Source organism: Nelumbo lutea, chromosome 8 (genome assembly GCF_056320005.1).
Source record: "Nelumbo lutea isolate HS-2025 chromosome 8, American lotus-T2T, whole genome shotgun sequence".
In the NCBI taxonomy this organism is placed as follows: domain Eukaryota; kingdom Viridiplantae; phylum Streptophyta; class Magnoliopsida; order Proteales; family Nelumbonaceae; genus Nelumbo; species Nelumbo lutea.
The window spans coordinates 24,071,494-24,089,360 of NC_142691.1; the positions used below are offsets into that span (position 1 = coordinate 24,071,494).

Genomic DNA, 17,867 nt, shown 5'->3' on the forward strand with positions numbered 1-17,867 from the left:
CTTTTATAATTAGGTTAATTTATTCTTTTAGTCAATCACTCTTCTCAATTTGGTTCCGTATCTTGTGAGAACACCTCGATATCTTGAATGGCCATTCCTCACCTTTTTTTTTTTTTTTATTAACTTCATTATATTTGTATATATTCTACTCACGACCAAGATGAACTCCAGTGAATTGAGTCTCATACTGATGGCTACCTCCGTGGTCACCATTCATTCTTGCCAAATACTCAATGAGCTGAACCATCCCAATCTCTAGAGGTTGAACCCAAGTTATTTGATTCTATTCCTACGTCTGAAAGATAATTGAATGTCTAAAATAAGAAGATTAGTAAAAGAAAATAGACCAATCCTCATGCTAATCCCAATCTCAAATATAACAAACATAACAAACAACATATTTGAAAATTTGTCAATGGAATGAATAACAACATGATAAGTAAGACAACACAAAGGCAATCCAAAAGGCCCCATCTGATGAACATTCTGATTTGGATATCTATATATAACTATAGAGAGAGGGCTACTAATTTTATTTCTCATTTGTTAGCTCATGTACTAACATGTTTGGGTAGTACAACCAAACCCTACATGGTTCTCAATTGTACTTAGAGATTTATCATTTGTCATTTGAGTAAGGATTAGCTAGACACAATAGCTTTAATGGGTTGTGAAACCAATGATAAGTCCTCATGCCAATCAGATAAAAAATTCATGATTTAAAGGCATGATACCGTGACACCCATGTAGGAGCTCGCATTGTATATCCTATTGTTTCTTTCGCTCTTGAAATAGCTCCACTTTTGTTTACCAAAAACGATGTTTTGTACTCCAACTAGATTTGGAATTCTTGTTCTTCCTCTTGTTTTCCACTATCACCTATTTTTTATTAGAACCATTTTTTCTTTGGAAGTATCTCCAACTAGATTCTAATAACATAATCACCTTTCTTTGTGAGAGTGGTTACATGACCAAAAATCTTTTCTAGACTAAATAGGAATTATACATTTTCATTGATCCCAATCTCTTGATCACCCCAACACCATTGATTCACTATAGGCCAAAGAAAATTTCGCCTTTCATCACTGAAAAATGTTGACAATATTGGATTGCTATTCACCTCAAAAAGAACCTTTTCCAAGATATTTCAATCAATAAACGCTCCAAATTAGGTAAACTGATATTGAGATTTGTTAATTGTTAAATAAGATTTGCAAATATCGTTGCAATTCTATCAACTTACTAGTAGGCAACAATGAGATTAGCATTTTCTTAGGTGGTGTTTGATAACACTTTTCAAACATCTAAGGTCTGAAAATTTTGCTTTTCAAACCCCATTGGTACTTGGGTTTAGGTCTAATTAGAGGATCTAAAACACACTCAAATCTAAAATGGCAAGATCTGGTTTCATGTCTTACCAAAATCAGATGCCTTTCAGACATGATAAAATGACATCAATGTGCTCATTTAATAATAAATTGTTTATTAATAATGATAATAATAATCTAATTAATATGGTTTAATTATAATAAATCAATATTGTTATAAATATTTAGTATTAAATAATAAATATTATTATTTTTTTATTTAAATAAACAATAATATCAGTGATAATATTTATTTAACAACATTAGTAATAATAATTGTTATTATCGTAAAATGATAAATGATATCATTTTAATGTAAACAAATAATAATATTTCATATGTTAAAGAATTGCTCGAACTCAAACGATCTTATCTTTTTTAAGGCTTTTAAAAAATAGAAAATAACTTCTTCTTTTTAGACTTTAGACCTGAATAATAGCTTTTTGACTTTTTAGACATTAAACTTCAGCCACCTCTTTCTCTTACATAGGATTTTGAAGTGCTTGCAAGTGAAACCTATACTTCTTACCATTTACCAATATAAATTTTTCATTTTTTTAGTTTTTTAGGTAAATAATATAAGTTCTTTCTTTATTACTAAAAAAATTTACCATTTCATTATTTTATCCACTAAAAGCAAAGTAAGAAGTTGTTTACTTCGTCACAGGGCAGCAAAACATGAAGACAGCAATTAGGAGAATCTATTCGAGATGTCCACTGTTTGGGGCTGCATGGGGTGTAGGTAGGAAGGAAAAACACTTTTAATTTTACTTATGAACTTAGAATCGAATCGACCACAGTGGGAGTCGAACCCACGACCTTTTGATCCGAAGTCAAACGCGCTAATCCACTGCGCTATGCGGTCTTGTTGATGTTTCTTCTTGGAATTTTGGTGACTATTCTTTTGTTTTGGTAAGTCTTGTCATTTTTCGTTCTTATGACTGTGTTTGGTTACAGTGAAAATTTATTTGCATGGGTGTGCAAATGTAAAAAATGTAAATTCTTATTTAATTTTATTTTGTACTTTACTTTGTTCTGATTTATGTCTTAGAACAAAAAATAGGTTAAAATTTATATTCAAATCATTTGCAACTGTCATGGTTTTGCACCAGCATCACAACCAAACACAAATTGTTTTGGATTATTTACCTCCTTCACTAAATGATGATAATCGCAAATTTGCAGAAGATACAGTCTTACGCTATATTGGTGATGACAAGAGGGCTTTAAACGAGTCTTAATAGTAGTGTCATCTTACATAACCTGTAACCTGTGTTGATAGTTTTGGCTAACGTTTTGAAATATAAATGGCAAATTTAATTTCTTAAATTACCTTCATAAACTATATTCTTATTATTTAATTATTATTTAATTATTTTTGATAATTGACTAAATTTACCCCTATCATTAGTATCCGTTAATGTTTCATAAAAAATGACACCCTGCGACATATAAAATGATTTAAAAACTCAATATAACCCCTCGCCCCTCGTTCCTCTTTTGTAAGTCAGGCAAGAATCACCGCCCAAGATTGAAACCACTTTATAGATAACATGTCATTTGCCACTGGTTACCCTCAATCCAAATTTGTCGTTGCAACAGCAGTAACGATACAAGAAAAGGGATAGAGAGAGGAAAAATGGGATAGAGAGAGAAAGAGGGGTCGGAGGTGGAGGGGGTTATCGTTGCCGCTAGTTCATAGTCACGAGGAAGGATGTTCACAGTTAGGGGTTATCGTTGCCACTCTCGTGCTGGGTAGTTCCAGCAATTCTACCTCTAGATTGGCCTCAAACACTATGCCAGCCCCTTCGTGTCCTTTGATAAGATTGAACCCCCACAATCTCCCCTTCCACGAGGATCTCCCCAGGTTACACATCCTCAATTTTCACTATACTTTGGAGGAAATCTTCTTGGAAGAGGTGCAGAACAAGGAAGGGTTGATTTGATCGATCCCTACCCGTTCTGGTTTTAAAAACCTTGGTTAATCCACCGTTCTGGGCATATCTTTGGATTCTCTAACTTGATGAACGTAATTGAGATGCTCTACGTCTATGCAACCATCTGAAGCACGAGGATATATCGTTGAGGTTCCAAGTACAAAAGTTGCTTAGAAGAGATGCATCAAATGCGGATATGAACGCAGAGCATTAGATATGGGCGTTGGTGGATCCTTACACAAAGAACAAGGCTTTTAATTGTAGTAACGGAGATGTATTGAAGTGGAAACATTTGTGAAAGGCGTTGGGAGAGTATTTCCAAGGAGAGGAATGTGAGGAATTCGAGGAAGGCGGATTGAGATGATGAAGGGTAAGGATCTGGTGTGGGGTGAGATTGTGAGGGAGAAGGGTTTTAATTGTTCAAAGCTATTCCCATACCATGTCGCCCAACCCAAATTTAATTCATGGCTAATAGATGAAATCGTCTCTCCTCAGGTTGGGCCTAAGCCCAAATTATAGCACTAGCCAAAATTTGAAGCAAAAAACCTTTTATCGCGTGTTTAAATAAAAATCTTTTAATAATTTAATATTAAACATTATTGAAATTTATACGTGAGAAAAATGGGCCTTTACCACTAAAGAAAGGGTAAGTACAAAATAACCTCTTAAAATTCAGAATCCACACAACTGTGCATTGTCGGTGAAACCATCTCTTAAACACTTTGCACACACAAATCTTTCACTCATGTGACGCTGTGCAGGAGGTCCGGACTCCCCGGAATGGGCCGACCATCCCTCACTATTTTACCTTTCAGAATTCAATGCAAGGGTGATCATGGGCCGAACCAGGCTTTGGATCTAAGTCATTAAATCCATTACATGATGGACCAGATATTTATGGGCTTAATGTAGGTTCTAAGCCTGAACATAAACTTAAGCCCAAGCCCATAATTATTCGCCCTATTTCAATGTGGAGCACGGAAGTATGAACAAAGATCAAACTCAGTGAATTATATGAGAAACATTGGCATATGTTGATGCTAATTATATTTTAAACCAAAGCAGAACAAACTCAGTGAATTAAAGCTGAACAAAGATCAAATCCTAACTTCTAACAGGCAAGATCAATATCAAAGCAACCAAATTCCTGAAAAAGAGCACCCACAACCTAAAGACCTCCCAACTCCAGACTCCGCCCTAGTCAACCTCTTCAATCTTTGGCCCAGCACCAGTACCAGAGCCACCCTTATACCCAGCGTCATCACCTCCCATGGGCACATCTCCACCAGCTCCTTGATACATCTTTGCTATGATCGGGTTACACAACCCCTCCAATTCCTTCAATTTATCTTCGAACTCCTCTACCTCTCCCAACTGGTTTGCTTCCAACCAATGCAGCGTATCATCAACCGCCTTCTCAATCTTCTCCTTGTCTGCTGGATTTAATTTTCCGGCGAACTTCTCGTCTTTCACAGTATTCCTTATGTTATAAGCGTAATTCTCCAATGCATTCTTGGCCTCTACCTTCTTCTTCACATCTTCATCCTCTGCCTTGTATCTTTCCGCATCCTTAACCATTTTGTCAATCTCGTCCTTGCTCAGCCTACCCTTGTCATTTGTGATCGTAATCTTGTTCTTCACTCCGGCCGTCTTGTCCTCTGCAGTCACATTCAGAATACCATTTGCATCAATGTCGAAGCAGACATTGATTTGTGGGACTCCTCTGGGTGCCGGTGGAATGCCGGATAGTTCGAATTTGCCGAGCAGGTTGTTGTCCTTGGTTCGAGCACGCTCACCCTCGTAGACCTGAATGAGGACGCCGGGCTGGTTGTCGGAGTAAGTGGAGAATATCTGCTCTTTCTTGGTGGGGATGGTGGTGTTTCTCGGAATCAAGACTGTCATGACACCACCGGCGGTCTCTAGACCCAGACTCAGAGGCGTGACATCCAGCAACAACAGATCCTGGACCCTCTCATTGCCCTCACCGCTCAAAATTGCAGCCTGAACAGCAGCCCCATACGCCACAGCCTCGTCGGGGTTGATGTTTTTGCAGAGCTCTTTGCCATTGAAGAAATCTTGAAGCAGTTGCTGGACTTTGGGAATTCGAGTCGACCCACCAACTAGAACGACCTCATGAACTTGGCTTTTGTCGATCTTCGCATCCCGAAGACACTTCTCCACCGGTTCCATGCACTTTCTGAACATATCCATGTTCAGTTCCTCGAACCGAGCACGAGTAATCGTAGAATAGAAGTCGATACCTTCGTAGAGAGAATCAATCTCAATGGTCGTCTGCGTAGTCGAAGACAGAGTTCGCTTGGCCCTCTCACATGCAGTCCTCAACCGTCTGAGAGACCTCGCGTTGCCGCTGATGTCCTTCTTATGCTTCCTCTTGAACTCTGCAACGAAGTGGTTGACAAGGCGGTTGTCGAAGTCCTCTCCACCCAGATGAGTGTCTCCAGCGGTGGCCTTTACTTCGAAGATACCTTCTTCGATCGTCAGGAGTGAAACATCGAAAGTCCCACCACCCAAATCGAAGATAAGAACGTTGTGCTCGCCGGACCTCGACGACTTCTTGTCCAATCCATAAGCAATCGCAGCTGCAGTGGGTTCGTTAATAATCCTCATCACATTAAGCCCAGAGATCGCACCAGCATCTTTCGTGGCCTGCCTCTGCGAATCGTTGAAGTAGGCCGGCACGGTGACCACAGCGTTCTTGATGGTCTGACCCAAGAACGCCTCGGCAATTTCCTTCATTTTGATCAGCACCATTGAAGAAATCTCCTCAGCAGAGAAATGCTTCTCCTCTCCCTTGTAGTGAACAACGATCATCGGCTTGTCACCGGGCCCGGAAATAACCTTGAAAGGCCATAGCTTCATGTCACTCTGCACAGATGGGTCAGAAAATCTCCGACCAATGAGTCGCTTAGCGTCGAAGACAGTGTTGGACGGGTTCATGGCGACCTGGTTCTTGGCCGCATCACCGATCAACCTCTCGGTATCTGTGAAGGCAACATAAGAGGGAGTCGTCCGGTTACCCTGGTCATTGGCGATGATCTCAACCCTATCATTCTGCCACACTCCGACGCAACTGTACGTGGTACCCAAATCGATACCAATCGCTTTGCCTTCTGTTTTAGCCATTACTGGCGCTAGCTTGCTGAATCCAACGTCGAAACCAGAAGAAAGCGAGAAACAGAGATCAAAAGCAGAAGCTACAGAGCTTACTTGGGTGATTAATGTGTAATTTTTCCACAAAGCTCATCGGAGAAAGGTGAGACTTTTATAGGTGAGTTAAGGAGGTTTAGCCAAGAATGTTCGAGATTTGAGTGGAAGATTGTAAAACCAGAGAGAAGGGAAAGAAAACAGAGTCGAAAACAGAAGAGATGATTCAGCTAGAGAGTTCTGGAGAGTACATCGTGGAACTTTTAACTTTTGTAAAAGCCTTTGAATTACGTGATATTTACGAAAATGCCAATGGAAGGCAGGTGATGTGATGCTTTAAGATTCCCGGTTTACGTTTGGCTTGGTTGATCTCATTGGAGGATATTTTGGGAATATTGTGGTTTCCTTTTTTTCTTCAATTCTAGAAAGAATTTCGGGAATAGAGTGGCAGTTAAAGCGGTGGGGGGAATGGAGGGACAGCCGGACAGGTGGAGAGGTGGGCCAGGGGTGATGCTTGGAGTTGACACGTTTCCTCAACCTGGGTCAAAGTGGGCTTGTGCAGAGTCAACGTGTCTATCAGCCTGTCAAGATGGGTCCACAGTGTTTGGTCTTATCTTAGAAATGAAAATCTCGTTCCTGCTTACTTCATAAATAACACGTGTCAAATAGTATTAAATCTGAACCTACATTACCTGCTTGATTACTTGATTATTTGTTGTACTGAATAGATCACATTTACCACTAAAGAGTTATGACTCGCCACGTGGTATATAGTTTTGTCAACCATAAAATTGAATGAATCCTGCAAGGTTGACGAGGCTACAAATGACTTGGGCCGGTGTTTGAACCGAACTGATTCCGTTTTAAGGAAATTTTCTGATTAGTATCGTGTAATTTGGGCTACTGTCACTTAGTTCTCCGAACTTTAAAATGCGAAAAATTAAGTATTCAAACTTTTAAAACATGAAAATCTATTAGCTACCGTTAATTAGTTGTTAATCAGTGAAAAAATATAAATGTCCTTCAATTATTATTTAATTTTAGGATAATAGCATATAAAAACAACTTTTGGGCCCTAATATCAGTAAAAGTAATATTTTAAAATTTTTTTCAAAAATAAGTTAAATTTTTAAAAACCAGTTGTTCATCTTCTTTCTCTTGCAATCTATTCACCAGTGCTGTCGTCCGCCGCCACCTCCGACAACACCTTCACCTATTTCCACCCACCTCCGCCTCTACATTCGGCAACATTGCCGGAGGTGGGTGGAGGTAGAGGGAGTAGCAGTGGTGCTGGTGGTTATTCCTCTCCCAACGTTGCCACCTCCGCCCACTTCCGCCTTCACCTATGGCAATGTTGTTGGAAGTGGGTGGAGATAAAGGCGGTGGCGGCGGCACTGGTGGGCGGAGGTGGCGATGTTGGGCAGAGGAATGATCACCAGTGTCGCCGTTGCCCACCTCCAACAACGTTAATGAAGGCGGAGGCAGTGGTGGGCGGAGATAGGTAGAGGCGTTGCTAGAGGCATGGCGAATGAAGGTGGACGGTGGCGCTGGTGAATAGATTGCAAGAGGAAGAAGATGAACAATGTTTTTGCCCTTAATTGATATTATTTTTCAAAAGTTAACATGTTTTTTATTTTTTTTAATAATACTTTTACTAATATTAGGGCCCAAAAGTTGCCCTTATATGCTATTATCCCTTTAATTTTCTTTATCAACCATCTAAATGTTGACAAAAAAATTAACAGTCCCAAATCTTTGTCTTTTCCATTCAAGAAAGTTGGAGTCACGTTTGAGTGAGCATTCTAGTGATCCCAACTTTCTTGAATAGAAGAGGCAAGGATTTGAGACTTGATTTTTTGTCAATGTTTGGATGGTTGATAAAGAAAATTAGATGAAACTCAAAGGGCGTGTGTCTTTTTCAAATGTCACTTTACGGCTGGTTAACAACTAGTTAACTGCATGTATTGGATTGTCATGTTTTGAATCGGGTACTGAATTGTTGCATTTTAAAGTTTGGGGACCAAAAGTAGCACTAGGCCCAAAGTACAGGGTACTAATCGGGAATTTTCCCTTTTATTAAAAAATGAGGTAGATGAGTGACAAATTGTGCATTCCCATCAAAGTTATAACACCATTTGTGTTTATTTTTATTTTTAATGTTTATCAAGGTTCAAAATCTTGAAACATATAGTTTGGAAAGAGTACAAAGGCAAATATGTACAGCATAAATACATATAAAATAATACAAAATATAAGGTTTTGCACTCTACATATTTGCATTTGTACTCCTTCCAAACTCAGCCATAGGTGCATATTGTATGATGCGTGTCGATTTTTGACCTCACGGCTTATATATATATATATATATATATAGATGTTGATGGCTCTACACCTTTCTTACTTTGGAACAGGTGTGGTTATTAGAGACTACAAAGTTAGTTTTGTGATAGGTCTGGGTAAGAAGAGGATTGATTACCTTGGGTTTCAGTTGAGGAAATAGAGGCATTGGCTTGTTTGGAAGGTTTATAATTGGCTTTACAGTTAGGCCTTTCAAATGTAGTTCCTGAGGGAGACTCCCTTAATATTATCAAGGGATTTTTAGACTGTACTCTACCTCAGAATTCTGATTTGAACTGCAGATCTACAACAATTCAAAATTATAAACAGCTCCCTATTAACACTCATACCCACCCATGAATTAGCATCAATTCTTAAGCTGGCACCTATCCCCAACTGTATGGTAGAACTAGGATTTCTGAGATGAACTGAACTGTAAAAACCCCTATTATCAAATCCCTGTTGGAGGAAAACTATACTCCTCCACGGTTTATTACTATTATTTCAATCCTTGACGATTGCAGTATGCTGGTTGAATCCATCCCCTTGTATATCACCAAATGCCAACATCTAAGAGGCCAAATTCCAAACGGACCCTATGGGGGATTGGGGACATATCACCAAATATCAACATCTAAGAGACCATTCCTCTGTATAAGACAAAGCAAGGCGCACGTGGAAATGCGATGACCTTACTCCAGACGCTGCAACCGCACGGGTTTAATCACATGCCTCCACAGTCCACACCGAGTGATCAACTTGGCTATTGGGTTACAAGGACACATGGTTCTAGCTAAAACCCAACTCATTGATAATTCATATAATAAGCCCCACATCAGGTTTGAAAAATTTAGGAATGGCAATGGGGTAAGGTGGGAATAAAAAGACTCTCATTCCCATCTCCATCTTCGCTAACAGGGACAAAATCATCTCCATCCCCATCCCTACTCTATTTAAGACAGATCCTCACGGGGATCAAGAAATTGGGAAATTTTGTCATAAAAAATATGATCTTCAAAGAGAACCTGGGGTTGATTATCCGACTGCCCAGGCCAGGGGATAACAAATCGAAATATCTACTGACTTGTATTGTTTTAGCTCTTGCAGCAGCTCGTTTTGTTTGTCTTTTAGAAAATAAAATACACATTGGTGAACACTCCTGCCTAGGCTTAGGTTTTAGGTTTGCCACCAAAGAAAATTTATCCTAAATGGATCCAAAAACATACAAGTAGTTCGAACTTCAAAGCATCAATATTCACAATACTCGTATTGAAATTGTATCAGGCTTTCAGCTTTCAAGCTCTGAAACCATGCCATCTCCGGGTAGGGTATTAACGGTTAAATAAGGCCACTTGTTATAAATCCTTGTATTTAGCATATCAATGATCCTCATAACAAATACATATCGATGGTTTGATTCTTTGAACCTTGCATAGCATCAATATTCACAATACTCGTATTGAAATTGTATCAGGCTTTCAGCTTTCAAGCTCTGAAACCATGCCATCTCCGGGTAGGGTATTAACGGTTAAATAAGGCCACTTGTTATAAATCCTTGTATTTAGCATATCAATGATCCTCATAACAAATACATATCGATGGTTTGATTCTTTGAACCTTGCACAGAACCATAGCATTTCAAAGATATGACTCATAAGTTGGGGAACAAAAATGACCTGCTATAACCCTCCTTAATGGCAAAGATTTCCCTTACATCCCCAATGTCACGGGGTCAAAATGATAAGGGTCTGACTAACCTCTAATAGTTTTACCTAAAGGGGGCTAAGGGCTAAGCCGCTGAGGTTTCTCACTTGTCATATGAAGCACTGTTCTTCATTTCACAGGCTAGGACTGGGAAAAAAGGGCCCTTACCGTTTATTACAGGCCTGGTTTGTGACCTCATGTTTTCAGTGCTCTGCATTAAAAGTAGCTATACAGAGGGCAAAATACCAAGGCAAAGGAATGTTTTGTAGAAGGCATAAAAGCACAAAGGACAGCTGTCAACACATCACCCATGAACATTATTTTCCTGTTATATTGCAGCTAGGTATATGTATGCGTGAGAACGAGTTTCCAATTTAAAATCTTGCCACGTAATATGCCAGATGTCACAAAACTGGTCAAACTCCTCTGGCCATTGATACTTGAAGTCCACGTAATTAAATATATATGCCACCTTTTTCCATGGAGTTCACCCTGTTATGCTGCACAAATTGAATCAAACTAGTGTGAGTGTTTATGTTGAAACAGAGGAACTCGTGAGACAGCCATGGAGATTAAAAACAAGGATTAATAAATAAATTGAACTTTAATTACCAAAAAGAAAATATTGAACTTTTGACATAAGCTAATAAATAACTGGAAGATCAATACCCCTAATCCAAGATAGAACTAGGATTCTGTAGTCTTCCTCTTCCTGTCTGATGTTGTAGTAGCACTAGAGTGAGCCTGACCAAAGACAGACCTGCATCATGGACACCATCTGATATCAAAACCTAGCATTAGTAAATAAATTGGAGACAGTAGAAGAATCAGACTATTCAGTACGGAATTGGAAAAGATTTAAGTGTCTTTCCTATCCAATTCTAGTTTTGATCCAAGTCTATCCAGCACCTAAAAGTCAGTTCGGGGTGAACCATTTTGGAACATTGCTGAAGAAAAAAAATACTATGCAATTGCTCAATGCCAAGAACTAGTTCTTCATGTCTAGCACCAGTTACCAGCAAGTGAGTTTGGCAATGACAAGGACAAAATATCGGATCTCATTGTCATTGGGATTCTGGGTGAGTATTTTGAGGTTGCTTTTCAGTTGATACACCATCATGCTGGGTCACCTTCTAGGATAGGGTCAAAGTTTGATTTAGTTGAGGTGGTTTATAGAACTCTTGTTTGGTTTTGAAATGACTTGTTCAGAGAGGTTCCTTATGTGACAATGTTTCTAATAAGCTTCAAAGAAAATGAAGATTTAGGGAACGAGATAGGCAATTTTGCGTGAAGGTAACAAACACTTCTTTCAGAAAAATCTTAAGATCCTTACTTCCTAAGGTCACAGTGAGTAGGAGTTCCATGTCAATTGCATGTTATTCCATTTTTCAGAAATCAAGTTAAAACCTGACTATCAACAAGACTACCGAAAGGAAGATTCTTATTCTTCATGCCAGCAGCCATGCTTCCTGTGGGGTTGTGAGGCAAGGCTGGTTTTAGCCTTTTGTTATGATGTGGGTAGGTGTTACTTTTGAGCCAATATTATCTCACTTCACTCACTGTCTGAAAGTTGGCTCTGCTGGCAACGCAAAACTAAACCGAATGCAAATTTCACACAGTTCAGTTTAGAATCCATTTGTTTGCAACTATGAATTGCACTCCTACCTGATACAAAATTTGCACTTTTTGTCTCACCTCACCAGGTAGTGCAAATTTTGCATCCCAAAAACAGATACAAACTTTGCACCACTTCCTCCAATTCTATCTCATATAAAGTGGGGATCCATATCTTGCTTCCAATCTCACTCCCAAACAAATAACCTTCTCCTAAGTCCTACTTCCATCCCCTTTCGTATAAGGTAGTGACCACAACATTTTCTTTCATACAAGCAAGATAGTCAAATCTGAAGCAAAAGAAAACCAGAATTTACACTTGGCCTATTTGCACTCCTATTCATTTACACAAGTGCAAACAAAATTCGCACTACAAACAAATTGAAACTGATCCCCATGTAAACTCTGTTTCCTGGGCAGGTATGTTAAGTTTGTCATTATAAGGTGATAACAACCTCCATTAGTTACTGAGATAATGTTTTTTTTTGCCCTATTTTGCAGGATCTACCACCAAATATATCCTCAACCTCCAAACCACTTGTTCATAGTGGACGCTTCCTTTATGCGCCAACAGATGTCACACTTTTTTTTTCTTATCAGTCAGTAACATAAGTCATTGTTCACCACTTCTTCATGTTGGTCAACTCGTTTTAACACTTCTTCCATGTCGACAAATCAGTTTACCCATTCAATCAGCCCAGTTCCAGCAGCTGATCCCTGAGGACCAGCCCAATGACCTGGACTCACTTGTAAGGGTGCCAAGTGAGATGTTTTTGCCAACATTGCTTCATGACAAAACTGGCACAAACAGAACCGTTGCCTTCCCATAAGAACAGGAGATAACAACTATCACTCAGCAATCAAATCTTACAGAAGCATTGTTTCAATTCTTTCTCTAGATTCACTAGAAGCCCAATTTTTTTTTATTCCCTACATATATTATTTGAGATGACAGATTGGATATGACTTGAAGATGATAAAATTCTGTTCAAAATACCATCAGTGTGGGGTGTGGAGGGATTGATTAAGAAAGACACCATTAAAAGATTCATGAATTTTGTGCATAAACTAGAATTGAATACCTTACATACAGATGACTGGAACATATTGATTATTCAATTGTCAAAACTCTCAGATATTCAGTAAAAGGTAAGCATATGCATCTATAAAAGAGTGAAATAATTTGATCATTTTCCTTAAACCACAACTTTTTCATTCAACCCTAATTTTCAACCTCTAGTTAAGGTGTATGGTCTAGCTCGCAAAAAGTCTATTAATAAACCATAAAACTGTTCTATATATGTTGGCAAAGATGCCATGCACAATTCCAATTTATTCATTGGAAGTAATTAAGAACTGAACCAGACATCATGTTAGATAATAACTAGGACAATAATGAAATAAATCATGAAATCTTACAATTTGGATAATTGATGCAAAAATATCCTCATTTTCCTTTGAATTCTTAGAAACATTGCAAAAAAAAAAAAAAGGAAAGAAAAGAAAGAAAGAAGCATAGATCTCAATTTTCTCTTGCATTTAAATGTTTCATCCATAAATCCCCTTTGCATAGGAGTAAATGCCTAGAGTCATGAGAAAGTCCTATATCCATTTTCTTGTAAGAAATATAATAGCCTCCAAAATCTTTAAAACCCTTCTACAACCTAGCTTCTTTTGCACTCTACACTAGATATGGTTCAACTTTCTACAAATCCTCCATGGTCTGTAAAACCAATCAGACACCTTGATAGGAGCTGAAGCTCTCATTCTGACCCAGGCCCAGAGAACTCAGTCCAGGCCCAGAGAACTCAGTCCAGGCCCAGACTACAAGGGAGGCCCATGCTACAAGGGAGTTAGCTGCAGCCCAGGGAGGAATTAGGCACCTAACTCCACCACTCAGATTTGCATATTCCAGGAGGCCACATCAGCTCAATTAATTAGAAGACTCATTCACGAGTCATGCATTGTAAGGGAGAGTATAAATAGCTAGCCAAAGAATAACAGAACCAGATCTGAGTTTCCTCTCACTTCTCTTCTTCTTCCTTTCCCCTTCTCTCTCTTTCCTTTCTCTTTCCCTGCATTTTCTTCATTCTTTCCTTGTAATCAAGTAATCGGGGGAATCTTCCTCTGTAATTCAGTGAGATTCAAATTGGGTTGTATCACTTCTCTCAAATGCCCTCAAAATGATCATATAATTGTAAAGCCTTCTCTTCGTTGATAAATGACATGATCATCTTCACCTTATACTTATGTTTCGATCTTCTTTTGGAGATGTCCATGTTCTTGCACATCTTTGAACTTCCCCCCATCCCCCAATTCAAATTTTCTTCAACATTTATCAAAAATAAACACAGATGCACTGGGCTAAGAGGATGGGCTTTCATTACATTGGAATCATGCTTTTGACAATTTCTATTTTTACCATTAGTGAATGAGCTAAAGAACCAATGTATGAGTGGATTCATTTTTCATTTAAACTTAAGATGTCTATGGCTTATGGTGCAGAAAAGGTAAACATGTTGGTAATAGTTCTTTTTATTTGGTAATATTGGTCATAACTAACTTAAGAACTTATATCTTTACAATATAATACCAATACTTGCATTGGCCTCACATCAAAAAAATCACCCCAAAACTTTAGTCCATTCTACTCCTCTCTCCCCCCATTCTACTTATCTCCTACCCAACTAGTTATATGTAAAACAATTAGAAAGAGAAAACATATATGCTTCATCTGATAAAACAAACAAAACAGATTTAACCATTTGATTCGGTACCTTATATTGCTTAGCAATAGTATTTAAATTTTCAAAATGCTGATAACATATAAGATTATATATGCATAATGACAAACCATATATGCTTCATCTTGCCACCTATCAGGTAGGGATGCCCCTAGCTTGGCTTTGAGAAGTTATTCTGTATCTGTGGGCAAGTGGAACCAGCAATTAGGCTTTTCCAATCTAATTGGCCAATCCTCTTGGGTTCTGGTTATGCTGATCATGAAATGTCATCAACCAAGGGCCTTTCTCATCATACTTACTGTAATATATGGCATCAATTGTACTTAATAAGCTGCATATCTTTGCCCCTACTCAAGGATCAAAATATCAATACGATATGCCCTGTATTGAGCGTATCATGTCCATATCCAAGGTCATGGATGCACCAATTTATACAGGGTGTGGGGGTTTTAAAAGTTTGGGATGACAAGGATATCACTCTCAGGCTGATAAGATAAAAAATAAACAAGAGTATCAGTCTATCGATACGCGCCAATACCCAACTTTTGGTAACGGTGCATATGATATTTTGATCCTCACCCCTATTCCCTACAATGCCAGCTCAGAGCTAAAAATATTCATGAATTACTCCCCTTCCCCTTGCAATTAAATCAAAGAAAAAATACACCAGAAATTGCCTTTTTTTTATCAATAACCTACACCAGAAATTGCACTATTATAAAAATCAGGAATCCATAATGTGAAACTTTTAGTTGACCAAATATCACTATTTTTGAATTTGGTTCCTCTAATTGCAAGGGTATAAAATGTAATTTGAACTACTACTTTTCATCTCATTCAATCACTCTTATTAAGCCTTATATTTTAGGTATTAACTCTCACTATCTTCAATCCTATTCTTGACTAAAATACCCCTATTTTTGAATTTGGTCCCTGTTTTTCACCTCATTCAATTCCTTCTCTCATTAAATCCTATATTTAATCTAATTTTTCCTCACCAATATATTCTACCAATTAGATCTATATCTAATACTTTTAACAATAGAAAACTCATGTTTTTCTAAAACCAACCTAAAAAAACACCATTCTTCCATCTTGGTGGCAGGTAAGCAATTCAACCATCCAGGTCAAATGGGTCAACCCATAATGTCATAGTTAATTAATAAAACTTTTAAAATAAAAATAAATACAAAAATTATAAAAATAAAAAAATGTAAAAATTGGGCACACCCCTAATACTTTATATTAATCAACAATCATATTAAAGAAAAATAAGTGTGATAAATAATAATTGTTTTATTTTTGTTGGAAAAGAGCAAAAAAAAACTGACCCAAAAATAAAATCATTTTCTTATTTGGTGGTGAGTAAACAATCAACTTTTTGGGTCAAATGTGTGAACCTTGGAGGTCAAAATAAATAATAAAAACTTGAAAAATAAAAACACAGAAATACGAAAGAATACAGAAAATCACTAATATTTTATGTTAATCATAATAATAAAGAAAAATAAGTTTGATAAACTATAATTGTTTTTATTGATGATGGAAATAAAATACAAAATTTAAAACCAACCCAAAAATGGAATTGCTTTCCTATTTGGTGTTGGGCCAATAGTTTGACCTTTCAGGTCAAATGTGTCAACCTTGATATCATAATTTAATAAAAAATTAAAAAAAAAAAGATAAAAAGCACACAAAATTATGAAAACATTTGGCACATCTCTAATATGTAATACCAATCATATTAAAAAAATTAGGTGTGATAAAAAAGAATTGTTTTAATCGATTGTGGAAATGAAAAAAAAATCTAAAACTAACCCAAAACTGAAATTGTTTTCCTGTTCGGTGGCAGGTAAACAGTTCAACCTTTCAGGCCAAATATGACAACCTTTGATGTCATAATTAAAAAATAAAAATTAAAGAAAGATAAAAGCACAAAATATTGCAAAAATGCATAAATTTTGTAGAAAATATTTGGGCAGATCTCTAACATTGTTATAATGACCATATTAAAAGAAGAATTGTTTTTATTGATGATGGAAATAAAATACAAAATTTAAACCCAAAAATGGAATTGTTTTCCTGTTTAGTGGTGGGTCAACACTCCAACCTTTTTAGTCAAACAAATGTGTCAACCCTTCATGTCATAATTAAATAATATAAATTAAAAAAAATAAAACACAAAAAATTACAAAAATTTTTTAGAAAGCATTTGGATACATCTCAAATATCATATATTCATCAAATTAAACAAAAATAAGTGTGATAAATAAGAATTATTTTATACACGGAGAAATATAAAAAATTGTACAAAAATTTGGAAACATATTTTTACTATCATCATCATCATGTATAGTTGCCACATGCAAAAGCGCATGCACATTTGCTAGTGAAATACAAAAAACACAAAAGGTCATAACCCGATATTGGCCCTAGATATCTGGGGTCTTAGGAGGAGAGCACTAGGTATAGTCCTAACCTCCAATGTATTTTTGCACAAAGCAGCTTCCCTCATACTTGAACCTGGATTCTCACACTTGCCAGCCTGAGATTTTACATTACACCAAGTAATGGCCCCTAATGGAATACAAAAAATGTATTGCTCATAAATGTTAAGTCAAAGGCCCCAAGGAAATTAAAATGTATTGCCAACCATAACTGCAGTCTAATTAGAAATCTATGAACGCAGAATGAAATAAAGTTGTGGCATACGAAAGGACCTCCTCAACATGAAACAATATTATAAACATTTCAGCACTAGAAGATTTTGTTATTCATAAAAAACAGGAAAAAAACATGAACGAATGTTATATGTGATTGGATCAGAGAGCACAAAGAATCTGCAGAAAAGGTGTAACACTTTCAAACAACTTAGGGAGTGTTTTGCGAGATTTTGTTTATGCCACATAAGTAAAAATGGGGAAACCCATTCTCAAGGCTCTTTTTTTAGTTCAAGAGGAGAGAATCCTTCAAGAAACAACCCCTGTTTTGCATTAATG

At 37.3% G+C, this 17,867-nt stretch overlaps 2 protein-coding genes and 1 non-coding gene across 7 annotated transcripts in view; all 3 read right to left on the bottom strand.

Moving 5' to 3' along the window:
- Positions 1-2,158: 2,158 nt before the first annotated feature.
- On the bottom strand, positions 2,159-2,232 carry TRNAR-UCG (transfer RNA arginine (anticodon UCG)). Its single transcript has one exon. It is a non-coding gene; the product is annotated as a tRNA-Arg (tRNA).
- A 2,082-nt stretch (positions 2,233-4,314) lies between these two features.
- LOC148843395 (heat shock 70 kDa protein) lies at positions 4,315-6,708 on the bottom strand. The gene has a single exon (XM_088958180.1). It carries the CDS (start codon positions 6,446-6,448, stop codon positions 4,502-4,504), a length of 1,947 nt encoding a protein of 648 aa, XP_088814306.1. The 5' UTR covers positions 6,449-6,708; the 3' UTR covers positions 4,315-4,501.
- Positions 6,709-10,348: 3,640 nt separating this feature from the next.
- LOC148843396 (basal transcription factor complex subunit-like protein) overlaps positions 10,349-17,867 on the bottom strand; it is a 36,556-nt gene continuing 29,037 nt past the window's right edge. For all 5 annotated transcript variants that reach the window (XM_088958361.1, XM_088958362.1, XM_088958363.1 and 2 more), the window contains exons 12-13: positions 11,180-11,270; positions 10,349-11,010 (exon numbers count right to left, since the gene is read on the bottom strand). In XM_088958361.1, coding sequence (XP_088814487.1) covers positions 11,198-11,270 — 73 coding nt within the window. In that variant the 3' untranslated portion in view covers positions 10,349-11,010; positions 11,180-11,197. The remainder of the gene's footprint in view (positions 11,011-11,179; positions 11,271-17,867) is intronic.